We start from the raw sequence: 23,049 nt of genomic DNA, 5'->3' as shown, positions 1-23,049 counted from the left end.
AGAAACTTGGAGGCAGGGAGAGCCCAGAGGAGAAAGTATGTGGAAACAGCACAGGTCAGAGCCTTTGTGACAGTCTCACCGCTCAGCACATACTCTGTGTGCGCCTTAACGGGAGAAGAGAACTTGAAGGAGTTTACTAATCTCTTTCTCTAGTAGGTGAAATTGTAGCATCTCTTTGTAACACTGTCCTTAAATGCTCCTAAAAGTTTGAAGTCATGGATTCCCCAAATTTGGAAAGAGTCGTTTTCATATTGAAAGTATTGAGAAAAATTCTCTATGTAACAAACAGGTATTCTGTGGGCCGGGGAAGAGAGGGTGAGGGGTAAGGAGATGACTGTTTTGCAGATATTTTATTTGTAACATACTCTAAATGATTTTCTGATTTTCTGGATTTCGACAGCAGACCGCAGCCTTGTTGATGTTTATTTTGAATCCAAGTTCTTCACTTGTAATTTCCCTCAAGTTCACCCAGCAGTTTACTGCAGATGTTTCTGTTTCAGGTCTTTTTGAAACAGTGCTTAAAACAAAAAGAAGTGTGTAGCTCTAAGCAGCTATGTCACATGGGTGGCTTAATAGCTATTAGAATTGCTTTTCTAACAGGCATATGAGGCTATGCCTTTATTTTTAAAATTCCATTTGTTGAGAGTTTCTTGACTCTAACACTCTAATAAAGTAGAGGATATATAAAGTGTTAACTCAGGACCCATGTCGAAGAACTTTGGTGAGCGAGGCAGGGGAGACAGGAGCTATGTCGTACATCAGATGCCCAGGTATGAGGCTGTAATTCTCTTTCCTTCCTGTGAGGAAAGGCAGATGAAGCCATTTTGTGGCCCTACCGCACATTGTCTTGGCAGTGTTTTCTAGAGCATCACACGGTGCCCCTTTGTTAACTTGCTAGCCCCCTTTTTTGCCTTTCCTGTTTAATGAAAGGCCCTCCTCTGTTCATTGGCACCATGCCTACAGTAATGTGAAACAGGCTGTTACTGGATTTTATTGGTGTTGAAGACTGTTTTCCAGATGCTTCCTTGTAGTGTTGAGTTGCCTTTTTTCATTGAGATGATGATTTTCTTTGAGACCGTGGAGTTAGCAAGAATTTCAGACACGACACATCTTTTCCATAAATCATTAGGAGGAAAAATTAACCTTTCTTCCTGTGGCGCACCCTGCTGTGTGTAGGCTACACCTAATCAAATATTTAGAGCTTTGCTGGTGTTCATTTTCTGCTCAAATGGAGGGAAAGATCTTCTGCTCAATTCCTTCACAACTGAGCAGGTACTTCTGGGACAATGCAAAAGTTCATGGACTTCCAGCATGGTAATGGAGTAACCTAAGTTAGTGGGTGGATCCCACGACCTTCGTGAAATATCAAATCAACTCTGAGAGGGAGGTCCAGACACTCAAGGCCTCTGAAGCTGATACCCAATGGAAGTGAAATTCACCCTCAAAGTGGGTGTCAGGTGACCAGCTCACCTCTGCTGCCTGTCCCCAAGCTTTTCCCTTTGAGTCATTAAGCTCCTAAGTAACAAATACTCACTGAATGCCAGTGTGTGTTGGACACTGGTTGCTCTCTTGGGCTGCCCATGATGTGACACACTTCTTCCATTTGGGGCCTTCTCCATCTTCAAACACTTGTGAGCTGCAAAGACTGTCCAGTTTGGATGCAGACCCAGGCAAAGGTGCTCCCATCAGATACACCCACCTGTTGGAGCCAGGGGCTAGTCACACAGAGAAGAGGGGTCTGCGGGCAGCCAGGCAGCCTCAGCAAGATGTGCGGCGGTCTGATTTGTTGGTGCCCTTCGTGCTGCACAGCCCCAAACTAGGTTTTCCAGCCCACCTGGGAGTCGTTGGGCCTTGTGATCTTTTTTAAGGCATTCCTTTTTTCACTTAAGTTAATCAGAGTTGTTTTGGTTACTGCAGTGAAGAATCTTGACTGCTACACCATGCAGTGCTTATTACATCATAATTTCTAGATCCTAAAATGTTCCTGTTTAATTGTGCTGTGAAGAAAAAATTAACATTCAGTTTTGATACCTACTGCAAGTGCCTTTCTTCTTGTTAAACACAGTTTAAGTAATCTAGTTTCATATTTAAATGTAAAAAGAACAAAAGATTCATTTTAAAGTATCTGTAGTTCAGTACCAAGTTAAACTACCCTATACGGTAGGTATCATTTTAACATATTTAGTAATTTTTATCCATAAAAATTAGATGGAAATTGTTTTTTCTGTAATTTTACTATCTGCTTAGCTCATGATCAAAAATGGGAAACTTTAAAATCTATATGCTTACTCTTAGGTTTGAACTGGGATATTTTTGGTAAATTACCTTATGTATTGGATATGAGAGAGAGTAATAGTGATCTCACTTAGCTATATGGTCCATTCATGCATTCCGCATGGATTGAGCACCTTCTGTGTACTCCCACCAAACGCAGGAAAGCCCAGGCCTCGAGGAGCCCCAGTCCAGTGGGGCAGACAGATAGGGGTCACATGATTATAAACTGCCCTGCAGCAGGTGCTGTGAGGACAAGCGCGAGATGCCCCAAAGGGAAGGGAATCGCATCAGCTCAAGAAGGTCGCAGCCCAGTGGCCGAGATACGAAGAGCGGAAGCAGCTGAGCTGTGGGGAGCTGAGGGGTGGCGGTCTGGGCAGAGACCTGTGCGTGCACAGCCTTGAGGTGGGTGGCAGCAGGAGTCGTGTGGGGACCAGACGAAGGCCAGGAGCAGAGCACAGAGTCTGCGAGATGAGCCTGCAGAGTTCAGCAGGAGCCAGGGCACCACACACTGTCAGGAAGTCGGCTTTGTCCTGGAAGGGGAGGGTGGGTGGGGTGACACGATTTGCATCTTGGAGGGATTACTGGAGAACAGGCAGAGGGCGCAGCGCACCCGCGAGGAGGCCCGTCTGGGTCCTGGGTGAGGATGACGGTGGCTTGACCCAGGACTGGTGGGAGAGATGGAGAAGAGAGGACTTCCGCCCAGGGTGAGGGAGGAGCCCTGATCCCTCTTCTGGTGTGTTCCCGCAGGACCTCCGAGCAGAAACGCCCCTCGGGGACCTGTGGCATCATGACTTCTGGGGCAATCAGCTGAGCAGCAACACAAGTCACAAGTCCTACCGACCCCTCACGGTGCTGGTTTTCAGGTGAGGTGCGACAGGACGGCTGTATGGGAGGGACACCCAAGGCTTGTGCCTGACGTTGTACCAGGTGGTATGTGACAAGGTTCCTGGGTCAGTGGTCCGGAGGGACGTATAAGCCACTCACTACGTGGGTCTCCAAGAAATACATGCTAATTCCAGCCATTAGGAGTTAGGTTGGAAGCATCGCTTTAGGGTGATGCTGCTTTGGCGATGCAGACACTGACAGTGGAGCCACACTGAGAAGATTAGCCTGGGTCTGGGCAAGGATAACTTGGTGAAGTGGTCCGTGTTTTTGCACAGTTCTTGGAGGTGGGACCCTTTGTGAGTTAATACTGAGGAAACAATATGTCGAGGCAACATGTAGCATCTAATGAAATTGTGATTTTTTTTTCATTATAAAAAGCTAAGGTATAAATCCTCCTCCTGTGACCACATCAATATGCAAAACCAAAACGAAGCTTAAGACAGTCTCCCCACCCCCCATTAATCAGGGAGCTATTTGCATTAAACAGATTTGTTCGTCTCACAAAAGTTCCCATGCGTAGCTGTTTCTTGGATGCATTAGATACCTGTGTGTAGATCTCTCAAAGAAGCATGGAAATGATGAATTGGAACCACTGGTGATTGAAAAGCAACAGAAATAAGAATCCCTGACTATAAGGAAGTAGCTCCATTGTCTGGAAGGCTAGTGGACAAACTGTCAAGGAGTATTTGCGGGGGGTGGGGACCGGGTGGGGTGGGGGAATCAGCAAGTCACACTACTATCTTAAATCCAGATCCCTATGGGGTAGCCTGAGTAATGTGTGGTCTGTTATATCTTCCTGGGAGACAGTCTTGCCTTTATCACGACTAAAAAACTGTCTAGCTTTCCTTTCGCGTTTCGTCTCCAAGTATTTTCTGTCCCACTCCTCTGAGATGCCCTTATCTTACATTTTCTGCTCTGCAGTTAATTATGTTCTTACCTCTTCTTCAGCCTTCTTAGCTTGACAGGCATTATTTATCTTGACGCGACTTTTATCAAACTTGCACACTTTCTCTTCTCCCTTTGGTATTTTCATGCACCAGGGTTTTCCTCCAGCTGGTTCTCATTTTGTTTCGCGTGCTTCTGGACCTCTGGTGTGAACACCCTTCTTTCACTGCAGGATGAACTGCTATTTGTCGGGAGGCTTCCACCCCTTGAGTTTCCACGTGGTCAACATCCTCCTGCACAGTGGCATCTCCATCCTCTTGGTGGACGTCTTCTCCGTGCTGTTTGGGGGCCTGCAGTACACGAGTAAGGGCCGGAGGCTAAACCTGGCCCCCAGGTCGTCCCTGCTGGCTGCCCTGCTGTTTGCTGTGCACCCGGTGCACACCGAGTGTGTAAGTATCGTCCACCTACCGCCTCTGCACTGGTGTAAGGAGGACAGGCAGTCCGTGTATCAGCTCATTCCCTAAAACAGGCTTCCCTCGGATACTCGTATGGCTGTAGAAAGCCCAAGCTTTTAGACATTTAGAACGATGATTTGTAGGGCTAACAGGTCCTTCTTAGGGCAAACACAGGGTCCCCTATGGGCGAAGACTGTATAATGACTGTGTGGTATGATCTCTGGTAATACTTTCTGTTTCCTTATATGACCAAATTGTGAAGGTATGAATGTTGAGTCTTGCCCAGCTTTGGGGTCTGAGATTACTTTTCTTCCAGGTTGGGTCTGATGCAATTTTCCGATGTTAGCTGAGAGCTTTATAACTTCCTAAATACTTTCTTATACTTAATCTGATTGTCACCAAAACTCCGTGGGATCAGCTGGGGTGGCATAACAATTTCCACTTTACAGAAGAGGAGGCAGCCTGGGAGGACAAATTAAGGACTTACCCAGGTCAGTCACGTAGCTGGTGGATGCAGGGATAGAACTTAAGATCTGGTCATCCGAGCCTGAGCCCAGGAGAGGCCAGCGTGCTTTGAGTTGACCTGGAAAGTGGGTCCCCGCATCCTGCTGGGACTTGCTCCTGAATTCTCCCCACCTGGCTTCTCAGCCCATGTAGTCAGGCAGCTCCTGCTTTTAATCCGTTGAGCCGCTGCTGAATGTGTTCAGTGCAAACTCTGTTGGGATTTAACCAAACACTTGTGAGGTTTTCAGGAACCACTCTACCCCACTGCCATGGAACCCTTTGAAAATGTAAGTCAGCATGTTTGATTTTAGTTATTCGTTCTGTAAGTGTGAAGTACCTAGTATAAAATACCACATGGACCTTCTTGCTTCTCCACAATAGATTTCTGCATTCGGTATGTATTTAAATACCTGCGTTTTGACCAATTGCATTGAGCATCTTGAAGTCAGTTTCAAAATACTGGGAGGAATTCCTGCCTTTAGCATCTGATTTTGTTAATATTATTAAACTATCTGTTCTTTGGTATTAAAAAGATTGCAGGATTGTTCTCACAACCTCCTTCTAATATCTTACTACTTGAAAGCTTTTTTAAAAGTCTCATAAGTTTTTTACTTCAGCAGGTTCAGAGGACTTAAGGGATTGGGAACTATGGTATGATAAATACCGATAGATGATAGATAGATAGATAGATGGATAGATTTGTGATCAGATTAGAATTTGTTTCCATGCAAGTTCTCTTTATGGCCTAAATAATAGTGTTGTGCACATTTATCAGAAATAAGGGAATTTCTGGCAAAAATACTGATTTACTGTTTTGGTCCTTGTCTAATTTTGTGTAATCTTAAAAAGCAAAATGAAATACTTGAATTGTTAACCAAAGAAATGTTTCTAAAATTCTGCTTTTAAATATGAGAAGTTAGTTTATAGAAAAATTTGAAATGCCGACAAGTATAACAAGTATGTGTACAAACACACACACACACACACACACACACACACACACACACACACACCCTAGCTAAATGCAATGTGGGAACATGTTAACCCAAGGGAGGTCCAGCTATAGGAGAGAAGAGAATATTTGAAAAATGTCTTCATCTCTCCTCTCCCTCCTTTCCATGAAAGCCGTTCAAACTCAAATTATAAGAAAAAGTTATGGGTCATGGAAAAATAGCATTTCTAAAACAGATCATTTGTATGTTCACCTTTCCTCGTTTTGACAAATAGTCGGTATTCTGTTTTCATCCTCTCCATACCCCGCTGTTATTTCCCACTCTACATTTAACCCACTTAAACAGTGAGCAAAAACAAGGCCCACCCAAGGAAACCCTGGAAGGAGAGTTCCTCAGAGCTCTCTGGACCAGTACTGAGGAAGCACCCTGTGCTCTGGGCTGTGGGTTGAATCACCAAGGGACGGAGAAGAGCTAAGAGAGGGGGTTTCCTTACCTCTTGTCTGTTTAGAGACCAGGATGGAGTCCCCAGGGAGTTCCCTGAGGACACCAGTGTTATTGTAGGTTTTCCTTTTCCACCAAACATTGGTGAAAATTTCAAATTGCTTGAATTCGGGTGTCAAAGAGGGAAGCTTGGGTCTTCTTAATAACCCTGCCCATCCAATAAACCCAGAGTTTAACCTGAAGGAATTGGATGGTGAAACATTCCCCCTTTCCCCTTCCCCTCATTCCTTCCATGGCCCCAGTGCAAATTGTTCCCTGTGGGGAAATGCCACCACCTCCTGCTGTATGGATTCGGGGAGTTGCAGTGACTTCTCTAGAACACTCTGATGTGAGTGCTTCAGGTTATTTGTAAGAAAAAAAAAATAGCCTTTGTAAATAAATTTGCCTGAAAAGACATACGCAAATATCCGAAAAGAAAAATAAAATCTCTCCGTACCCATGCCCATTCCCCAAACCGTTAAACTCAGTGCCTCCTTGGGTAGCCTTTAAAATTTCTTTTCTATGAAATCTCTCTTTAATTACTATGCCAAAAATTCATTGAAGGACTAAATACTCTTTACTCTGAAACACTTGCCATACTTTTTAAAACTTGTTTTTCTTCATGTCAGACGATGTGACGTACATCGCTTAAGACTTGGGAGTATCTTCAGTGAACCAAAGGCAGACTGTTTGCTTTAAAATGAGTTTATGATGTTCAAAGTTCATTTTAGTGGGAGTCTTTTTTTTTTTTTTGAGGTTTAGTTGATTTACAATATTATATAAGTTAGTGAGAGTCTTTAATGTACCTCAGCCACTCAGATAACAAGTGGTTTAGGCTGGCCTTTTGGGCCCCTATTCCTGGTGTTTATCCAAACCACTTCCCTCCCCCTCACTCAGTTCAAGAAACCTTGTTCCCTGACCCTCCACATCCCCCAGCCCCTGCTTCCTCGACCCCCTTGCTCTAAGGACCTTTTTGGATACACTTCTCTGGGTTGGCTTTGCTCACTTTATCCTCTGAAAGGCCTTGGGATTCCCCGCCATCCTCAGGCCCTGTAGAGAGCCACAGCTCCCACCCATCTCTGGTCCTGATGGGAGGCCCAGAGCACCAGGCGCCCCCTCCATCACTCACCCCGGAGCTGCAGAGCGTGTACCTGCTTCACCCTGAGCTGCTGTGTCCTCTGTCTGCTGCTTTCTGCCCCCCACCCCCGCACCTCCCAGTGTTTACAGAAGCATCTTTGGGATTCACGCAGCAATGGACAGTGACCCAGCACCCACTGTGTGCCCGGCTCTGTGTTGGGTCTCGCTGCATCCCCGATTTCACTGTGTCTCTGAGTGAGTGAGTTACAGGCCAGAGGATTCCAGAAGTCTTATTACATATTCACTGCCTTCATGAAGTAATTGTACCATTTAACCCTCTGGCATGCTGGCATACTTGGCTCAGATCTGCTGAACCTTTGTTTGTCCTTAGCTTCCTTCCCGGGAGGTTGTTTCATGTGCGTGGCAGTCACAGGTTGGACTCAGCTGTCAATCTTCTTAGTGATTGCATGACACCCTGGGCTGCCACGTGCCCCTCCGTCAGCAGTTCACCATCGGAATGGATGATTGCCTCAGACCATCATATCTAACCAGCGTAGCAGGAAACTGCTCCTAAAAGGCATTCCTTTTAGCTATTGCTTGTAGACGCACCTGGGAATCATATGTAAATATAGTAATTTTCATATTCATTGTATACTCTCCCATCTCCATTTGTAGGATAGTCTTTACTCTGTGTCTGACTTATCATATATCTCACTTTAAGAAAAGATGAACTTCCCAGCCATTAAAGCGATACCTAGAGAATCACAGTGAAGGGTTTGACGTATGTCCCATCCAGGTGCTAGTTAGTCAAGAATGCCATGTAAACTAGACCAATACTCATGAGTGGAATTCTGGGTCTTTCGTTGCCATGAAGATCTGGAAAGTAATTATTGGAATAATCAGCTTCAAAGAAATGAAGCACAGATTTTATATTGCTTCATTGTCACTAAGGTGGAGAAGGGAAGGGCAGTCGTCAGATGTAGAAGATGGGGGGTGGGGAAGAAATGGTAGAAATTGCGTTCTTTTTTTCATCTTACTCATCTACCACTTTTGAAGCGTTCTGCTTTCCAGTTTAACCCACTTCATTGGTTTTGGTCTGAAGGGAGGAAAAGATAGCAGAGGCAGCTTTGAACGTTATCCCTGTGTCTTATTCTCTTTGCCTGATGACTTGTAATATGAACTTCCCACCTTTCCTTCATGTTTCCAATCAAGGTTTCTTTTTTAAATATCATGCCCTTTGAGCTGATACCATTTTCCAGTTGAAAACTCACCATGGGGACCTGATCAGAGCAGAGGCCTCTGGAGCTGTGGGCGCAGTGTGCTGAGTGACGGGCTTTCACTGCCTGTGGGCATCGCTGGCTGCCTGTGGCCCACAAAAGAACCCTCCCTGGGTTCGAGCCAACCCAGCCTTCCTGTGGAAGCGGCTGACCCAAGTCCTAGACCAAAAATGAAAAGAAAATCAGTTGTCAGATCAGACCACAGGGAAGCGTCACAGTTGCAGGGATTGTTTTAATAGATGGCCAAGTCTGATAAGGTTTTTGTTTTCTATTTCTAAGGAATTTTTTTGTATTTCCAAAGTTTTGTTTAAATGTTTTTTACATACATCTTTTCTTCTGCCCCTTCTTTTAAGGTTGCTGCTGTTGTCGGCTGTGCAGACCTCCTGGCTGCCCTGTTTTTTCTGTTATCTTTCCTTGGCTACTGTAAAGCACTTAGAGAAAGTAAGCATGACATTTTGCCTTCTTAATTTTGCATCTTCTTCGTGTTTCTGTCCTGCTGAGCAGTGTTCTAACAGATGGGAAAATGTCGGTTTATATAAGTTTATCGCTTTGAAGGAATGTGGGTCAAAGATGTCAGCTCTTTTTAGTGATGTCTGTAACTCCATTGCTTTTTTAATAATACAAAGGCTTGTGCTTCGATGTTCACAGTATTCAGGGAGCACCTTGTTGGGTTCTGTAACCCAGGGCTTCTGCTCTTGGTGCTGAAGCGGTTGTGATTGATTTTTGTGTTTTTTATTTCCAGCAAAATTGAAGGGGGAGGGAAAAAAACTTATGATTTTTTTTTTTAAAACCTGTTGGCGAAAAACCTTGAAAACTGGTAAAATGTGTAGCCATGAATATGCACCTGGATTGTGAGGTTCTTGTTTTTTCATTGTTGCGTCATTGATACTTACAGAGAAAGTCGTTGTTGGAAACAACAGAGTTGAAATGACCAGTTGTGTGTGTGTGGAGGGGAGAGGGGGAATTGCCTGGTTATTAGTAGCAGTGTAGCCGTGCACTGATAGCGTTCTAGGAGAATCCCTGTATAGCTCTACTCATCTGGGTTCTGATTCCCTCCAAGTCAGATCATACCTTCCAGATTGCTTTGTAATGGAAATTGGATACAGTACATTCAGCTTACATAGCATTTATACATGCTGGCCCCAGCAACGGTGTTATGCATTCAACTTCTGTTACAAAGTCAGTTCCTGACTGTAGAACTCTCTTTATATATCACAGTCAATTTATATTTGGGGGGAAGGGGGGAAGAAAAGGGAAAGTGAGAGGGGTGATCCCTATGGAATGCTCAAGCAGGGCTGTTTCAGCTGACACTGATGTACCTGGGTTTCCTTGAGTCTCTTCCACAGTATTTCTTGAAGCTTAGGTTCAGTCCCCTGCCAGGCCTTAGTGTTACTGTTCATGTACTAATGCTTGTACTTGGATTCCTCCGGTAAATTGATGTCTTATTCATAAGGAAGGGCAGACCACTCCTTCAGGATTTTGTGTCTGCTGGGGCTGGTGAAGTGGGGTCACTCAGGGTTGGTAAACAGGGGCCCATGAGCCAAATCCAGACCCCAAGCTGACAATGACTTTTTCCGGTTTTAAATAATTGGGGGTAAAAATCCCACAAGAATAGTGTTTGGTGACATATTAAAAGGTACATGAAATTCACATTTCGGTGTCTATATATGAAGTTTTATTGGAACATAGGCACATCCATTTGTTTTTGCAGAGTTAGGAGTTTCAGCAGAGGCCTCCTGGCCTGTAGAGCCTAAAGTACTTACTGCCCTGTCCTTTGCAAAGTTTGCCAACCCCGGGACATGACAGACAGGTAACTGTCACCATCCTAGTAGTTCCAAAAGGTTTTTTAGTAAAGAGTAATAGGGAGTTCCCAGCAGGAAGTATTTTTACTTAAGAAAGCAGATGTTTGCTGTTAATATAATAGTTGCCATTTATTGACTATCTACTGGCGTGTGTGTGTGTGTGTGTGTGTGTGTGTGTGTGTGTGTGTGTGTGTGTATTCTTCTCATTTAATTATGTTACAGTCTTTAAGATAGGTTGACTGACTTACCCTGTTTTTCAGATGTAAGACTCAGAGTTTATGTAACTTACCCAGTATCACACAGCTATTTATGACAGAACTGGGTTCACCCTTGAGTCTTAACTCACTTCAAAGCCAGCGTCAACTACATTGTGTTCTTCTGCTTCCCTGTACTCAAGGGACCAGCGAGGCAAGCCTGTCAAAACAATCATTAAAAATAAACAGGAGGTCCATTCAATTCTGTTAACGAATTGTTAAAATGTTAGGTGTAATAGTGCATCGAACGTATGTGTTAAAAACAATCCCTTTCTTGTAGAGACACATGCTGAAATATTTATGGATGAAGTGGTATATAAAGTCTGGGATTTGTCTCAAAATAATCTGAGAGGAAGCAGGAAGCATGTTGGCATTTAGTTGAAGCCAGACTGGTCAGGAGTCAATGTTGAAGCCGAGTGATGGAGACATGAGTTCCTATATCAGCATCTCTACTTATATATGTTTTTTGTTCATTACAAAAGGTGTTTTTTAAAAAGAGCAATAGATAACTTTTAACCCTTTATGTTTTTTCTACAAAAAGACTTAGGCAGGACTGCAAACTCTTCTAGGACAGGCTATACTGTTTTGATGTTCTAGGTATTCATAGTTATATACCTAGAACATCTGTATGAAACTATCCATAGTGTCCAAGGGTAGATTGGGAAGGGCCCCTCCTCCATCCTGTCCTGGACAGCTGAACACAGGGCTCAGGTTGTATATCTCAAAGTACCAGTTCCCTCAAACCTGCGACTCTACTAAGACACAGTGCAAGGGTGACTCCAATGGGCCCACACCTCCATGCTCACTCAGGACTGGGTCATACCCACCCACTCCCCATCCTCTCTTATTATTATTTTATCATACCACCACTTTTTCCTGTGACTCATCATTTTTCTGATATGGCAGAGTTTGGGGACAGCTAAATAGAACAGCTTCAAGAACAGAAAACAGTGGGGGTAACTTTCCTTCCCGAGACTGAAAGTTAACTTAGCAATAAGGCATGTCCAGCTCTTCTGGGCTTGGGATCTCCCCACCTGTGATGATTGTAAAACTCCCAAGAGCCACACAGCCCCCAGGGATCTGGGGGTGGGAGATGGGGAATTACACCAGCCCCAGCCGTTTCCATAGGTAATGGGAGAGGGAGCAGCTTCATTTACTTCTCATCATCGTATTCATTACAAACAGTGGTATTGTTTGCATTGTTATGGTTTGTTTTTGCATTTTATGTATTTGTATTGTTATATTGTATTCTTAAGATGGCAGTTAAATCTGAATTTGCAGTTAGGTAGCATAACAACTTATCAGTAGTATTTTTCTTGAAGAAAATTAAAAATCAAGTCTGTTGGCTTTTCTCCTAGACATCTCAAAAGTTTGGTGCAGTATCATTTTATTATTTTATTTTATTTTATTTTATTTTATTTTATTTTATTTTATTTTTTTGCGGTATGCGGGCCTCTCACTGTTGTGGCCTCTCCCGTTGCGGAGCACAGGCTCTGGACGCGCAGGCTCAGCGGCCATGGTTCACGGGCCCAGCCACTCTGTGGTATGTGGGATCTTCCCGGACCGGGGCACGAACCCGTGTCCCCTGCATCGGCAGGCAGACTCTTAACCACTGGGCCACCAGGGAAGCCCTCATTTTATTAATTTTAACATATCTTCCCTTAAAGTAACTACTCCCTTATTCTGAATGGATTTCAAAGAAATCAAAAGAGCTTTTTGAAGAACGTACTAAATGTTGATAGATTCAGCGTTCAAACACACATCATTTAGGAGATGTAATAAAATTTCCCACTACTTCTAAAGGTTGCTCTTATTGAAATTATGGGAAAATTATCAGAAGACTAAAAATTCTTCTAGCAAGTGAACTGATGCATTTATTAGCCTCCTTTAATGGAGTGTCCTCACAGGATGGCGAAAAACTACAGACATGTTATATTCTTTCCCTGGATCCTTTTGCTAACCTTTTCTGTGTTCCAATACACAAATGTACATATTCTGAACTATGTGTCTCTTTTTCATTCATTTGTAAATTATAAAATTATTTCCAAGAGCCATCCACACAAAAGATAGATTTTTAAAATAAGGCCTTTGGAAACTGGTACCAAAGGAAAAAGTGCTTAATATATGATGTTTTTTCAGTTAATACTTTGATTCATGAGAAATTGGTGAAGTATATTTTAGTACTAATGGAACTCTAGTATATTACCTCTTAGTAGTGATATAACCTTTCTTTTTTGGTCTGGTAGCCTTCTTTTAACATTTATAGCATGTTTACTTTTAAATTGGAAAGAGATTTTGTAAAGAGATTGTTATAGGCCTTTAATGTTAAGTACGTAAATGTTTTCGAGAAAGCTCACCTGGAAATACTTAATGTTTGCACACCTGTGGCCATGGTAGGCATGGCTTCTGTGGAAAGCCTTTAAGAATATGAACAGATTTTCATTTGGTTGAATTACTTGGAACAGTAAGAAGATGAATAGATTGATTAGGAAGCCTTTGAAGAAGCCTCTCCATTGACCTCTTGTTTATAGGCTGTCCCACCTTCCCATGCACTTGAACCCCCTTTAGAAAAAGGAAAGAGTCAATTAAAGTGGGACCAAGGGACCCACCTCCAGACTGGTACCGCCCTTTGCTGTCACCCTCAGCTTGTTTAGTCTTTGGAAAATGCAAAGCTACAGGAGGTTACCTGTCTGCACACAGCCAGACCTCAGTGTCGTGCCCCGGAAAGTTATTATTGGCGGTGGACTTTTGTGTCTTCTCTGTCCTCTGACTGTGTCCACCTGCCCACGCAGGCTTTGAGTTGCAGATCATAATCGTTCTTTCTTGGGAGTTTAAAGTTGATGGAGGAGAACAGCCATCCCTCAACTGCACTGTCTAGCGTTTGAGTTGGTTTTCACTGTTATTTCCAGTGCCCACTCAGTTTCCACATCACAGACTATCAAGGGAACGGTTGATTTCTATCTCCCAAATTCGTTGCTGGTCTTGAGGCACAGAGTGACCTGATTCTTTTTTTTTTTTTATTTTTAATTAGGGTATAGTCGATTTACAGTGTTGTGTTAGTTTCAGGCATACAGCAAAGTGAATCAGTTATGCATATACATCTATCCACTCTTCTTTTGATTCTTTTCCCACATAGGCCATTACAGAGTACTGAGTAGAGTTTCCTGTGCTATACAGTAGGTCCTTTTTAGTTATCTATTTTATATATAGTAGTGTTTATATGTTGATCCCAGTTCTTCCAATTTATCCCTCCCCCCTTACCCCCTGGTAATCATAAGTTTATTTTCTACATCCGTGACTTTATTTCTGTTTTGTAGATAAGTTCATCTGCACCCTTTTTTTAGACTCCACATATAAGTGATATCATATGGTATTTGTCTTTCTCTGTCTGACTTACTTCACTCAGTATGACAATCTCCAGGTCCATCCATGTTGCTGCAAATGGCATTAGTTCCTTCTTTTTCATGGCTGAGTAATATTCCATTGTATATATGTACCACATCTTCTTTATCCATTCCTCTATTAATGGACATTTAAGTTGCTTCCATGTCCTGCCTATTGTAAATAGTGCTGCAGTGAACATTGGGGTGCATGTATCTTTTCGAATTATGGTTTTCTCTGGATATATGCCCAGGAGTGGGATTGCTGGGTCATATGCCTGATTCTTGAGAGAGAGAGACTTACATTCAGTTACTAGCCAGTTTTGGGGAAACCCTGTGTCCCACACCTCAAGCACTTCTCTGACCCCTCCCGACAAGGTCCTGTGCCCTGAGCCCCACCTGCTGTAACCTCAGGACAGCAGAGCAGGGCAGGACACTGGGACCTGATGCCCAGCCCTGTCTACCTTGTTCTGCTCGGCCGGGCAGCACCGAACAACCCCTCCACTCTGCCAGCCTCCTCCCTCTGCTCCCTAACTCCGAAATCCCCCTTTGTCTCAATACCCTGGAACCACTGCTAAAGTCCGGTAGCACCTTTCCTGGTCTCTGTGGATAGTCACTGTGTTTTCAGGAACTCTTCTGTGTTTGGGATTTTCCGTCCTCTTTCAACAGGCTTAGAACAGAGACTACTTGTTTTATAGAGAACAGCTCTCTGGAATAATTCTTAAACATCATGTTAATGTTCAACTTCATAAATATGGGGGCTGAGAGTCCTTTTTTAAGCTGAGCAAGGGCTTCAAAACTAATAATACCTTTACAGAGAAGAAGCAGTAATATCCCTACCCATTCATGATAAGACATTGTTTCTGATTCTGTTCTAGAATCACATAGAGCCTTATCAGTTTGGGTCATTCATTCGTTTACCAATGATTAATCAAACTTTAAGGGCATCCTGTACCAGGCCCTGTGTCAGAGACATAGTTTTTGCCCTAGAAGGGCTTAGAGCTCAGTGTATTTTGATTGAAAGGAAGTGTCCATTATTCAGAGTGCTAAAGGAGAAGAGTGCGCTGGTTCTCCTTTTCTTCCCTGTTCTCTTTTCCTCCCTGTGACCACCTCAGAGCAAGCACTCGATAAGTATCCCCTTCTTTTCTTAGTGCATTTATGCAGAATTGTTGACTGGAACCTTGGGACTGCCGATTTCTTTTTTTGTTTGTTTGCTGTGGAATGTACATTTTATTATTTTTTCTTTTTTATGAATATAATTGACATATAATATTGTATTAGTTTTAGGTGTAAAACATAATGATTTGATATATGTACATATTGTGAAATGATCACCACAGTAAGTCTAGCTAACATCCATCACCACACATAGTTACAGAATTTTTTGTCTTCTGATGAGAACTTTTTTTTTTTAACATCTTTATTGGGGTGTAATTGCTTTACAATGTTGTGTTAGTTTCTGCTTTATAACAAAGTGAATCAGTTATACATATACATATGTTCCCATATTGATGAGAACTTTTAAGATCTACTCTCTTAGCATCTTTCATATGTACAATACACTGTTATTAACTATATAGTCACCATGCTGTACATTACATCCCCAGGACTCATTATTTATCGTGTTACTGGAAGTTTGTACCTTTTGACCATTTTCACCCATTTCACACTGCTCCCCCATCTGTTCTCTGTATCTATGAGTTCAGTTTTGTGGGTGTTTTTTTTTTTTTCCAGTACGCGGGCCTCTCACTGCTGTGGCCTCTCCCATTGCGGAGCACAGGCTCCAGACGCGCAGGCTCAGTGGCCATGGCCCACACTCTGCGGCATGTGGGATCTTCCCGGACCAGGGCACGAACCCACGTCCCCTGCATCGGCAGGTGGACTCTCAACCACTGCACCACCAGGGAAGCCCTTTTTTTTTTTTTTTTTTTTAAGATTCCACATATATGTTAGCACATACAGTATTTGTCTTTCTCTGTTTAACTTATCTCACTTAGCATAATGCCCTCAAGGTCTACCCATGTTGTCGCAAATGGCAAGGTTTCCTTCTTTTTATGGCTGAGTAATATTCCATTGTGTGTGTGTGTGTACATATTTTCTTTATTTATTCATCTGTCTATAGACACATTGTTTTTGTGTCTTGCCTGTTGTAAATAATGCTGCAATGAACATGGGGGTCCAGATATCTTTTTTCTTTAATTAATTTATTTGTTTTTGGCTACGTTGGGTCTTCGTTGTTGCACGCGGGCTTTCTCTAGTTGTGGCGAGCAGGGGCTACTCTTTGTTGCGGTGCATGGGCTTCTCATTGCGGTGGCTTCTCTTGTTGTGGAGCACGGGCTCTAGGTGCACGGGCTTCAGTAGTTGTGGCACGTGGGCTCAGTAGTTGGGGCTCGTGGGCTCTAGAGCACAGGCTCAGTAGTTGGGGCGCATGGGCTTAGTTGCTCCGCGGCCTGTGGGATCTTCCCGGACCAGGGCTCAAACCCGTGTCCCCTGCATTGGCAGGCAGAGTCTTAACCACTGCTCCACCAGGGAAGCCCCAGATATCTTTTCGAAGTAGTGATTTCATTTCCTTAGGGTAAATACCCAGAAGTGGAATTGCTGGATCATATGGTAGTTCTGTATTAAAAGGCTAATTTTATCTTATCTACTCTATTAAATTTCCTTCAGTGCAGTAAAGCAGGACCCTTGATACTAATGAACATTCAGGTGTATATATTTTCATTTGGACTTTGAGATACCCTAAGAAATAGTCACAGGTCTTTATTTTCTGCTGTCTCGTCAGTGTGGATTGTACAGAAAGCCAAGGGCAAACACGTGTCATGGTAGCAGTGAGTCCTCGGCCCAGCTACTCGGGTTGCCTACATGTTTGTAAGTGTGCAGCCGAGAATCAAAACTTTTTTGTGGTAGAAGTTCAGTCCGGTACTTATTGGATACAAATAATAATAAACACTGTTTATTGTTTAAACTTATGTTTAAAGTGACCTGGTCTTTGTTCTTTCTGGATCTGAACATAAATTCAAAGAAAGGTCTAGCATTCCTTGCTCATAAAATTGAAGTTTAAGAAAAGGGTTTTTACAGAAGAACAGATTTAATATGTTTTATAAGGGAACAAAAAATTGAGTGCTCTGCAATTAATGATTTAACTAGTTAGAAAACTCTTTCAGAGGATACATTTCTTTTTGATAACCTCATTAGCTTTCTTTATAGATGCAGTGTCTTTATTATAAAGCTCTGGACAATTTTTAACTGCCTGAGTTTATTAACAAGCAATTCTGTGCTAACCTCTGGAATCCTAGCATTTTTAGAGGGTGAAAAAAAAAATCTCATGTAACATTTCTGTCGGCCTCTTTTTATTTTTTCTTTTTTTTGGTGCTTACATAGAATATCTCCAAGCAAGATCTTTTAGAACAGAATCTTTTTTTAAATAAGAAAATATCCTTATAAAGAAAGGATAATTATTCTTTAAAAAAATAAAGAAAGAAAAACACTAAGTCAGATGAAGTTGATGGTGCAGTGGTTATTTTTTCTGAATGCCCGAAACAAAAAGTATTATTCTAATGATAAGACATCCTATCAACATTTCTCTCTCTGTTAAAGCCTAGTACATATTTTGGATTGGAAACAGGTAATCTCTTTGCACGATAAACTTGATAGAATAGCCAGAAACAATTTCTTTTATAAACTAATACCTTAAAATATTGTTTCATGGGAGTTCAGACGAAGAAGAGAAGTTTCATTAGTCTCATTTATAGTGGGAAGGAGAGAATCTTTTCAAGAGGGGAAGGAATTTGCTACAAACCTAGAATAACCATTTCAAATTCTAAACTATTATGAAACACAAGGTCTCAAATCTCTGTTCTAAGTTCTTAAACTTTATTTGTTGTGTTGCTCTCCTTACCATAGTTCAGGCAGCTAAAACAGGATAACTCTTGATTCTTGGGGTCTCATTTCCTCCTGTTTTCCACTGTGATTCAAGACATGTTTTTCTTTGGCTTAGAATTACACAGCCTAAAAGAAATTTGGGCAATCGTGTAACCCACATAGTCTAGGACACTTGTTTTTAGATTTGGGGTCGTTGCCATCTGAATTGTGACATCAGTATTCATGTGTGTTCTCTTTTCTCTCTTTCATGTTTCATGGTTCGTACATTGCTCGATTCTCCCAAAACGGTCTTGTATTTTAGGACTGCAGTGTCTGACTTCTCTCATTCTGCGGGTGGAAGCAGTGCTTGGTTGGCTCCCACTTTTGGAACGAGAATCTGATGTTCATTGTGTCGCTCTGGCAGAGGGAGTTGGGGCCACCTGTCAGGGTGGAGTGATTCCCACACACACACACCACGCCGTGCCAGTTTTAAGGCAGCAGAGATGCCAGGCATCGAGTGGTGAAGAGGGTAGCTCCTACAATGTGATGCTTTTTTCTGAAAGAAGAGCCTCCCACTTGAAAGCAGTGCCAAATCCGAGGCGCAGTGCTTCATTAAATTGATCACATCTGTTGGCACTTGTGGGTGTTGGCACTGACAAGTGTCTTTCTGTTAGTGCATGTGGGTGTTTTATTCCCGCCCCCCCCCTTGCTCCTTCCCCCACCCCCATCCCCACTGCCTATTAGCCTTTGCCTCCCTTTACCTAAGTGATTGGATTATCTCAGGTAACAGAGACATATACTGAAACAAAGAAAACACTTTCTAAACCAGTCTTTATTAAGTTCTGGATTATAAAGTGTTGATGTTTGCGAATGCTGCACAATTATCCTAGTTGTGTTCTTAAGTGATGAGAGATGTTGCATGGTGTAAGAATAGCTTTTTAGGGTTTTTTAAAAAATTTCCTCTCCTGGGTCATTGGTGCTTAAAATTTAGCAGACTGGATGGAGATGAGATGGAGAACTTTGTCTGAACCTGAGATGCTTACACAGAGCTATGCACCAGTTAGAATTCCCTGTTTGGGAAAGACTTTTTTGAATAAAAATAATTCATAAATGCAACTGCACTGGAGGCGATATCTGCCTCTCAGGATATTTATTTTTACTGTTTTTAACAGTTAATTCTAAATTTAAAATAATCAGTTTCTCTTTTGCATTTTTAATATTACTTATGTAATTTTTAAAAAATAATTTATTTTAGGGAATGCCCTGGCGGTCCAGTGGTTAGGACTCCGCACACTCACTGCCGAGGGCCCGGGTTCAATCCCTGGTCAGGGAACTAAGTTCCCACAAGCTGCACGGTGCGGCCAAAAAAATTAAAGTAAAATAAATAAATTTTTCAAATAATAATTTATTTTGAAAAAGAGTCTCTTACATGATGGAGATTCTTCCCTTGTGAGGGGGTTCAAAGACTAAATTAAAAGTGAAAAGACTTGACTTCTGGCTGTATTTGTTCACATTAACAAATTAATAACTTTTTGGTATTAAATACCATCTCATAATTGCCTTCAAAATATAGTAAGGCTTCTAATAGACATGGAAATAAATGAAACCATTGACTCAACAAATATTTACTGAGTGCCAGCTGTATGCAAGGTAGCCTCCTGTTACCTGTTTCAGTTGCCTTATTAAAATGCTCAAAGTTGGAAATAAAAGAGTAGCTTGCATTAGTTATTAAGTAAAAACATACAAAAACACAAGTCCAAATTTATCTAGATTAGCTGTATATATTGGCAATTATTAGCGTCAGTCACCTTGACAAATTAATACTCAAAGAAAATCTTAAATTGGGGAATTAAATGGGTAAAACTGTGCGAGAGGAGGTTTTATTACCGGAAGTCTGCTCGGCTGGGCTGTCCCCAAACTCAGGACCACTTTCCCAGTTGATTAATTTTTATGAGGCCTTTCTTGATTGCCCCCAGTACTAGAAACACTTTATCAATGCTGTGTAGGTTGGCCGTGGTTTATCGCGCACCTATATACAACACATTTGTAAAGAGGACCCTTTTGATTTATATGAAATAGTTTAAAACTACAGTTAGCTCCTGAACAACACGGGTGTGTGAACTGCACGGGTGCACTTGTAGGCGGATTTTTTTCAATACGCACTTCAGTACTACAGGACTGGAAGTTGGTTGAATCCGTGGATGTGGAACCTCGGATACCGAGGAACGTGGGGCACTGACTGTGAAGTTATACCCAGGTGTCAGGCCCTGAATCTCCAGTTCAAGAGTCAACTGTATTAGTTTTACCCAGCTTTCTAGTTTGGATTGTGGGAAAACTGAAGTGTATATGCATGCTTAGTCTTATGACTCCTGATAACATATCAACTGCTAATCTGGTAGGGATTGGGGGAGAAATAATTGGATTTAAATAGGCAGCGAATTTCGTATTTTCCGAGTTTTTCAAAGGCAGACTTGGAACACAAACACAGCTGTGCAGATCATTTCTTATATGAGCTGGGTCTCAGCACATGGTGTAAACAGTGCTGTGCAATAGGAAATACAGTGTGAGCCATTCAGGTCATAACAAAATTTCTGCTGGCCACATTATAAAAAGAAACAGGTTAGATGAATTTTAACTATACATTTTTAGCCCGATATATCAAAAATATTATAATTTCAGCATGTAATCAGTGTACAAATGATGAAATGTTTAACATTCTTTTTTTCATACGGAGTCTTCAAAATCAGGTGTGTGTTTGACCCTTCCAACACATCTCAATAGGTAAGAGGTACATTTCAGGTGCTCAGTAACTGCCATGCCTCCTCTTGGACAGTGGTGGTCTAGAATTTGGTTTTCTGAATGTGAAGCCATCACTGGGTTTACAACTGGTCCCTGAAATTGCCACTGTGAGAAGTGACACTCATATTTAATAAACACTGAAACTGAAGAAACTTCTTCAGCAAAGACTCATCTTCATCTTTCGCACGTTTCCACACTGGACATGTTTGAACAAAATCAGAAGTATAAGAGAAAAGTAAAGATTAGGGCTGTCCCAGAAGAGCTGTGATAAAGATTTGAGAGTTGGAGGGAGTCTGAGTCCCTTACAGAAATTTGGGATTTGAGAAGTGTGGTGAAATTATGGGGTGAGATTAGGGAGAAGGCTATCAATGAACCTGAAGCTTGTGGGTTTTTTTATGTTATTTTTCTGTATTCAGTGAAATCTCTGATTTAGCCAACTGAGGAAAAATCCATTTTAAATTCCAGACAAGTGGAACGTGAGCCCATCACTTCCACAGCCCTGTAGTAATTTAACTTTGCATTAATGCAGTGCTTTCAAGAGCGGTCCTTTGGGTGTTTTAATGGAGGAACTGGGAATTCTTTTCCTATCCAAAACCACTGGTCCGTGGGGGGGAAATTAATCCCTGTTACAGTCAAGTAAAACACAAGCTAATTCAGTTTTTCTAGGAAGAAATATAAAATAATCAAGGGCCTTGCTTTTAATGTTAAGAACAGGGAACATTACATTGGGAAATCATATTATGTTTCCTTAAGAGGTATGAACACAGATTGTGGGAGTAGAAGCTTAAAAAATCAAATCCAGGTAAAGGGGCAAGGAAGGGAGAAGTCCATTTGGTTTTTTTTTTTTTTTTTGGCCACACTGCGCAGCTTGCAGGATCTTAGTTCCCCGACCAGGGATCAAACCCATGCCCCCTGCAGTGGAAGCGCAGAGTCCCAACCACTGGACCACCAGGGAAGTCCCTCCATTTGGTTTCTAGTGAACTACTGAACCTAATGCTTGGTGGGCATGAAAACAAATGGCTGAGGTCAGCCTACAACACCATCTCCCAGGCAGGGTGGTGTGGAGCCGGTAGGGGCATAGGAGCTAGGGTTGGGGTGTCTTTTACCCTGTAGAGGAGACTCCATGGTAATTAATGGGTTCGTTTAAGGGTTCTATTCGCATATAAACTGCTGATAACGAGAAAATCCTGGAGGTGGTTGGAAGCAGACTCAGGACGACGTGTTACCAGAGGAGGGGCTAAGTGAACACACATATGCCAGGATGGAGAGGACAAGCCTTACGCTGTCACCCTCCATCCATCACTGTCGTATGTCAGAAGGCATAGGCGTACCCATGCTCTGGCGTGGTGCATTGTGAGTGTCATCACCTCTGCTTTGCCAGCTGGACCCTTGCGCTCACCTGCTAAAACATGTGAGGCCTTTCTTTAAATCATATCCTAAAAGGAATTAACTAATAGCTTTAGGGTTATTTTGGCCTTTTTTTTTTTTTTTTAAGCCTTGGTGTCTGTGAGCACTTGTCTGCTAATGATTGCTACCAAATGCCCAAAGAAACTAATAAATTCCTGGGACTTCCCTGGCGGTCCAGGGGTTAAAACTCCGCGCTTCCAATGCAGGGAGTGTGGGTTCGATCCCTGGTCGGGGAGCTAAGATCCCACATGCCAAGCGGCAGGGCCAAAATAATAATAAATTCCAATAAATATGTAAACACCCCAGCGCAGTCATGTCTAATGTAACAAGGCTCTGTTGTTGTGGCTCGTAACTGTGATCTCTTGGTATTACATATAAAACGTAATTAATTTCTACAAGTGAAATTATCCATAGTTTGCTTGATGGAACTGAGTATTCCGATATACAGTGGTTTGCAATAAAGAGAACTTGGCTCCCAGGCACTGTGCCACCTGGGCTATTGGAGAGGCACTGCTCTAGGGCAGCAGGAGGTGGGGGAAGGCTGGCGTGGGCTCGCTCTAAGAAAGCGTGTTACGCGACCCAACGTTAAAACCGAAATGGGCTGTCATGGAAACTGTCATGGAAAGTGACACCCATCACTGACGTTCCTGAAGTCAAGGCCCCGTGGCCCCCGGCTGGAAACACGTCTTGGAAGGGATTCCGGCCTTCCCGTCACTGCAAGGGAGATGATAGGCACAACCTCCGAGAGCGCTCCAG

The 23,049-nt window shown here is 42.5% G+C and overlaps 1 protein-coding gene across 3 annotated transcripts in view; it reads left to right on the top strand.

Annotated features, from left to right (window-relative positions):
* Positions 1 to 23,049, top strand: part of TMTC4 (transmembrane O-mannosyltransferase targeting cadherins 4) — a 61,441-nt gene that overhangs the window by 6,451 nt on the left and 31,941 nt on the right. For 2 of the 3 annotated variants that reach the window (XM_032611589.1, XM_032611588.1), the window contains exons 3-5: positions 3,022 to 3,137; positions 4,277 to 4,493; positions 9,144 to 9,231. In XM_032611589.1, coding sequence (XP_032467480.1) covers positions 3,022 to 3,137; positions 4,277 to 4,493; positions 9,144 to 9,231 — 421 coding nt within the window. The remainder of the gene's footprint in view (positions 1 to 3,021; positions 3,138 to 4,276; positions 4,494 to 9,143; positions 9,232 to 23,049) is intronic. The other variant, XM_032611590.1, reaches the window with a different exon arrangement.

This window comes from Phocoena sinus, chromosome 18 (assembly GCF_008692025.1).
Source record: "Phocoena sinus isolate mPhoSin1 chromosome 18, mPhoSin1.pri, whole genome shotgun sequence".
Taxonomy (NCBI): domain Eukaryota; kingdom Metazoa; phylum Chordata; class Mammalia; order Artiodactyla; family Phocoenidae; genus Phocoena; species Phocoena sinus.
Note: the sequence above shows the minus strand (reverse complement) of the source record. Positions and strands in the feature narration are given on the sequence as shown.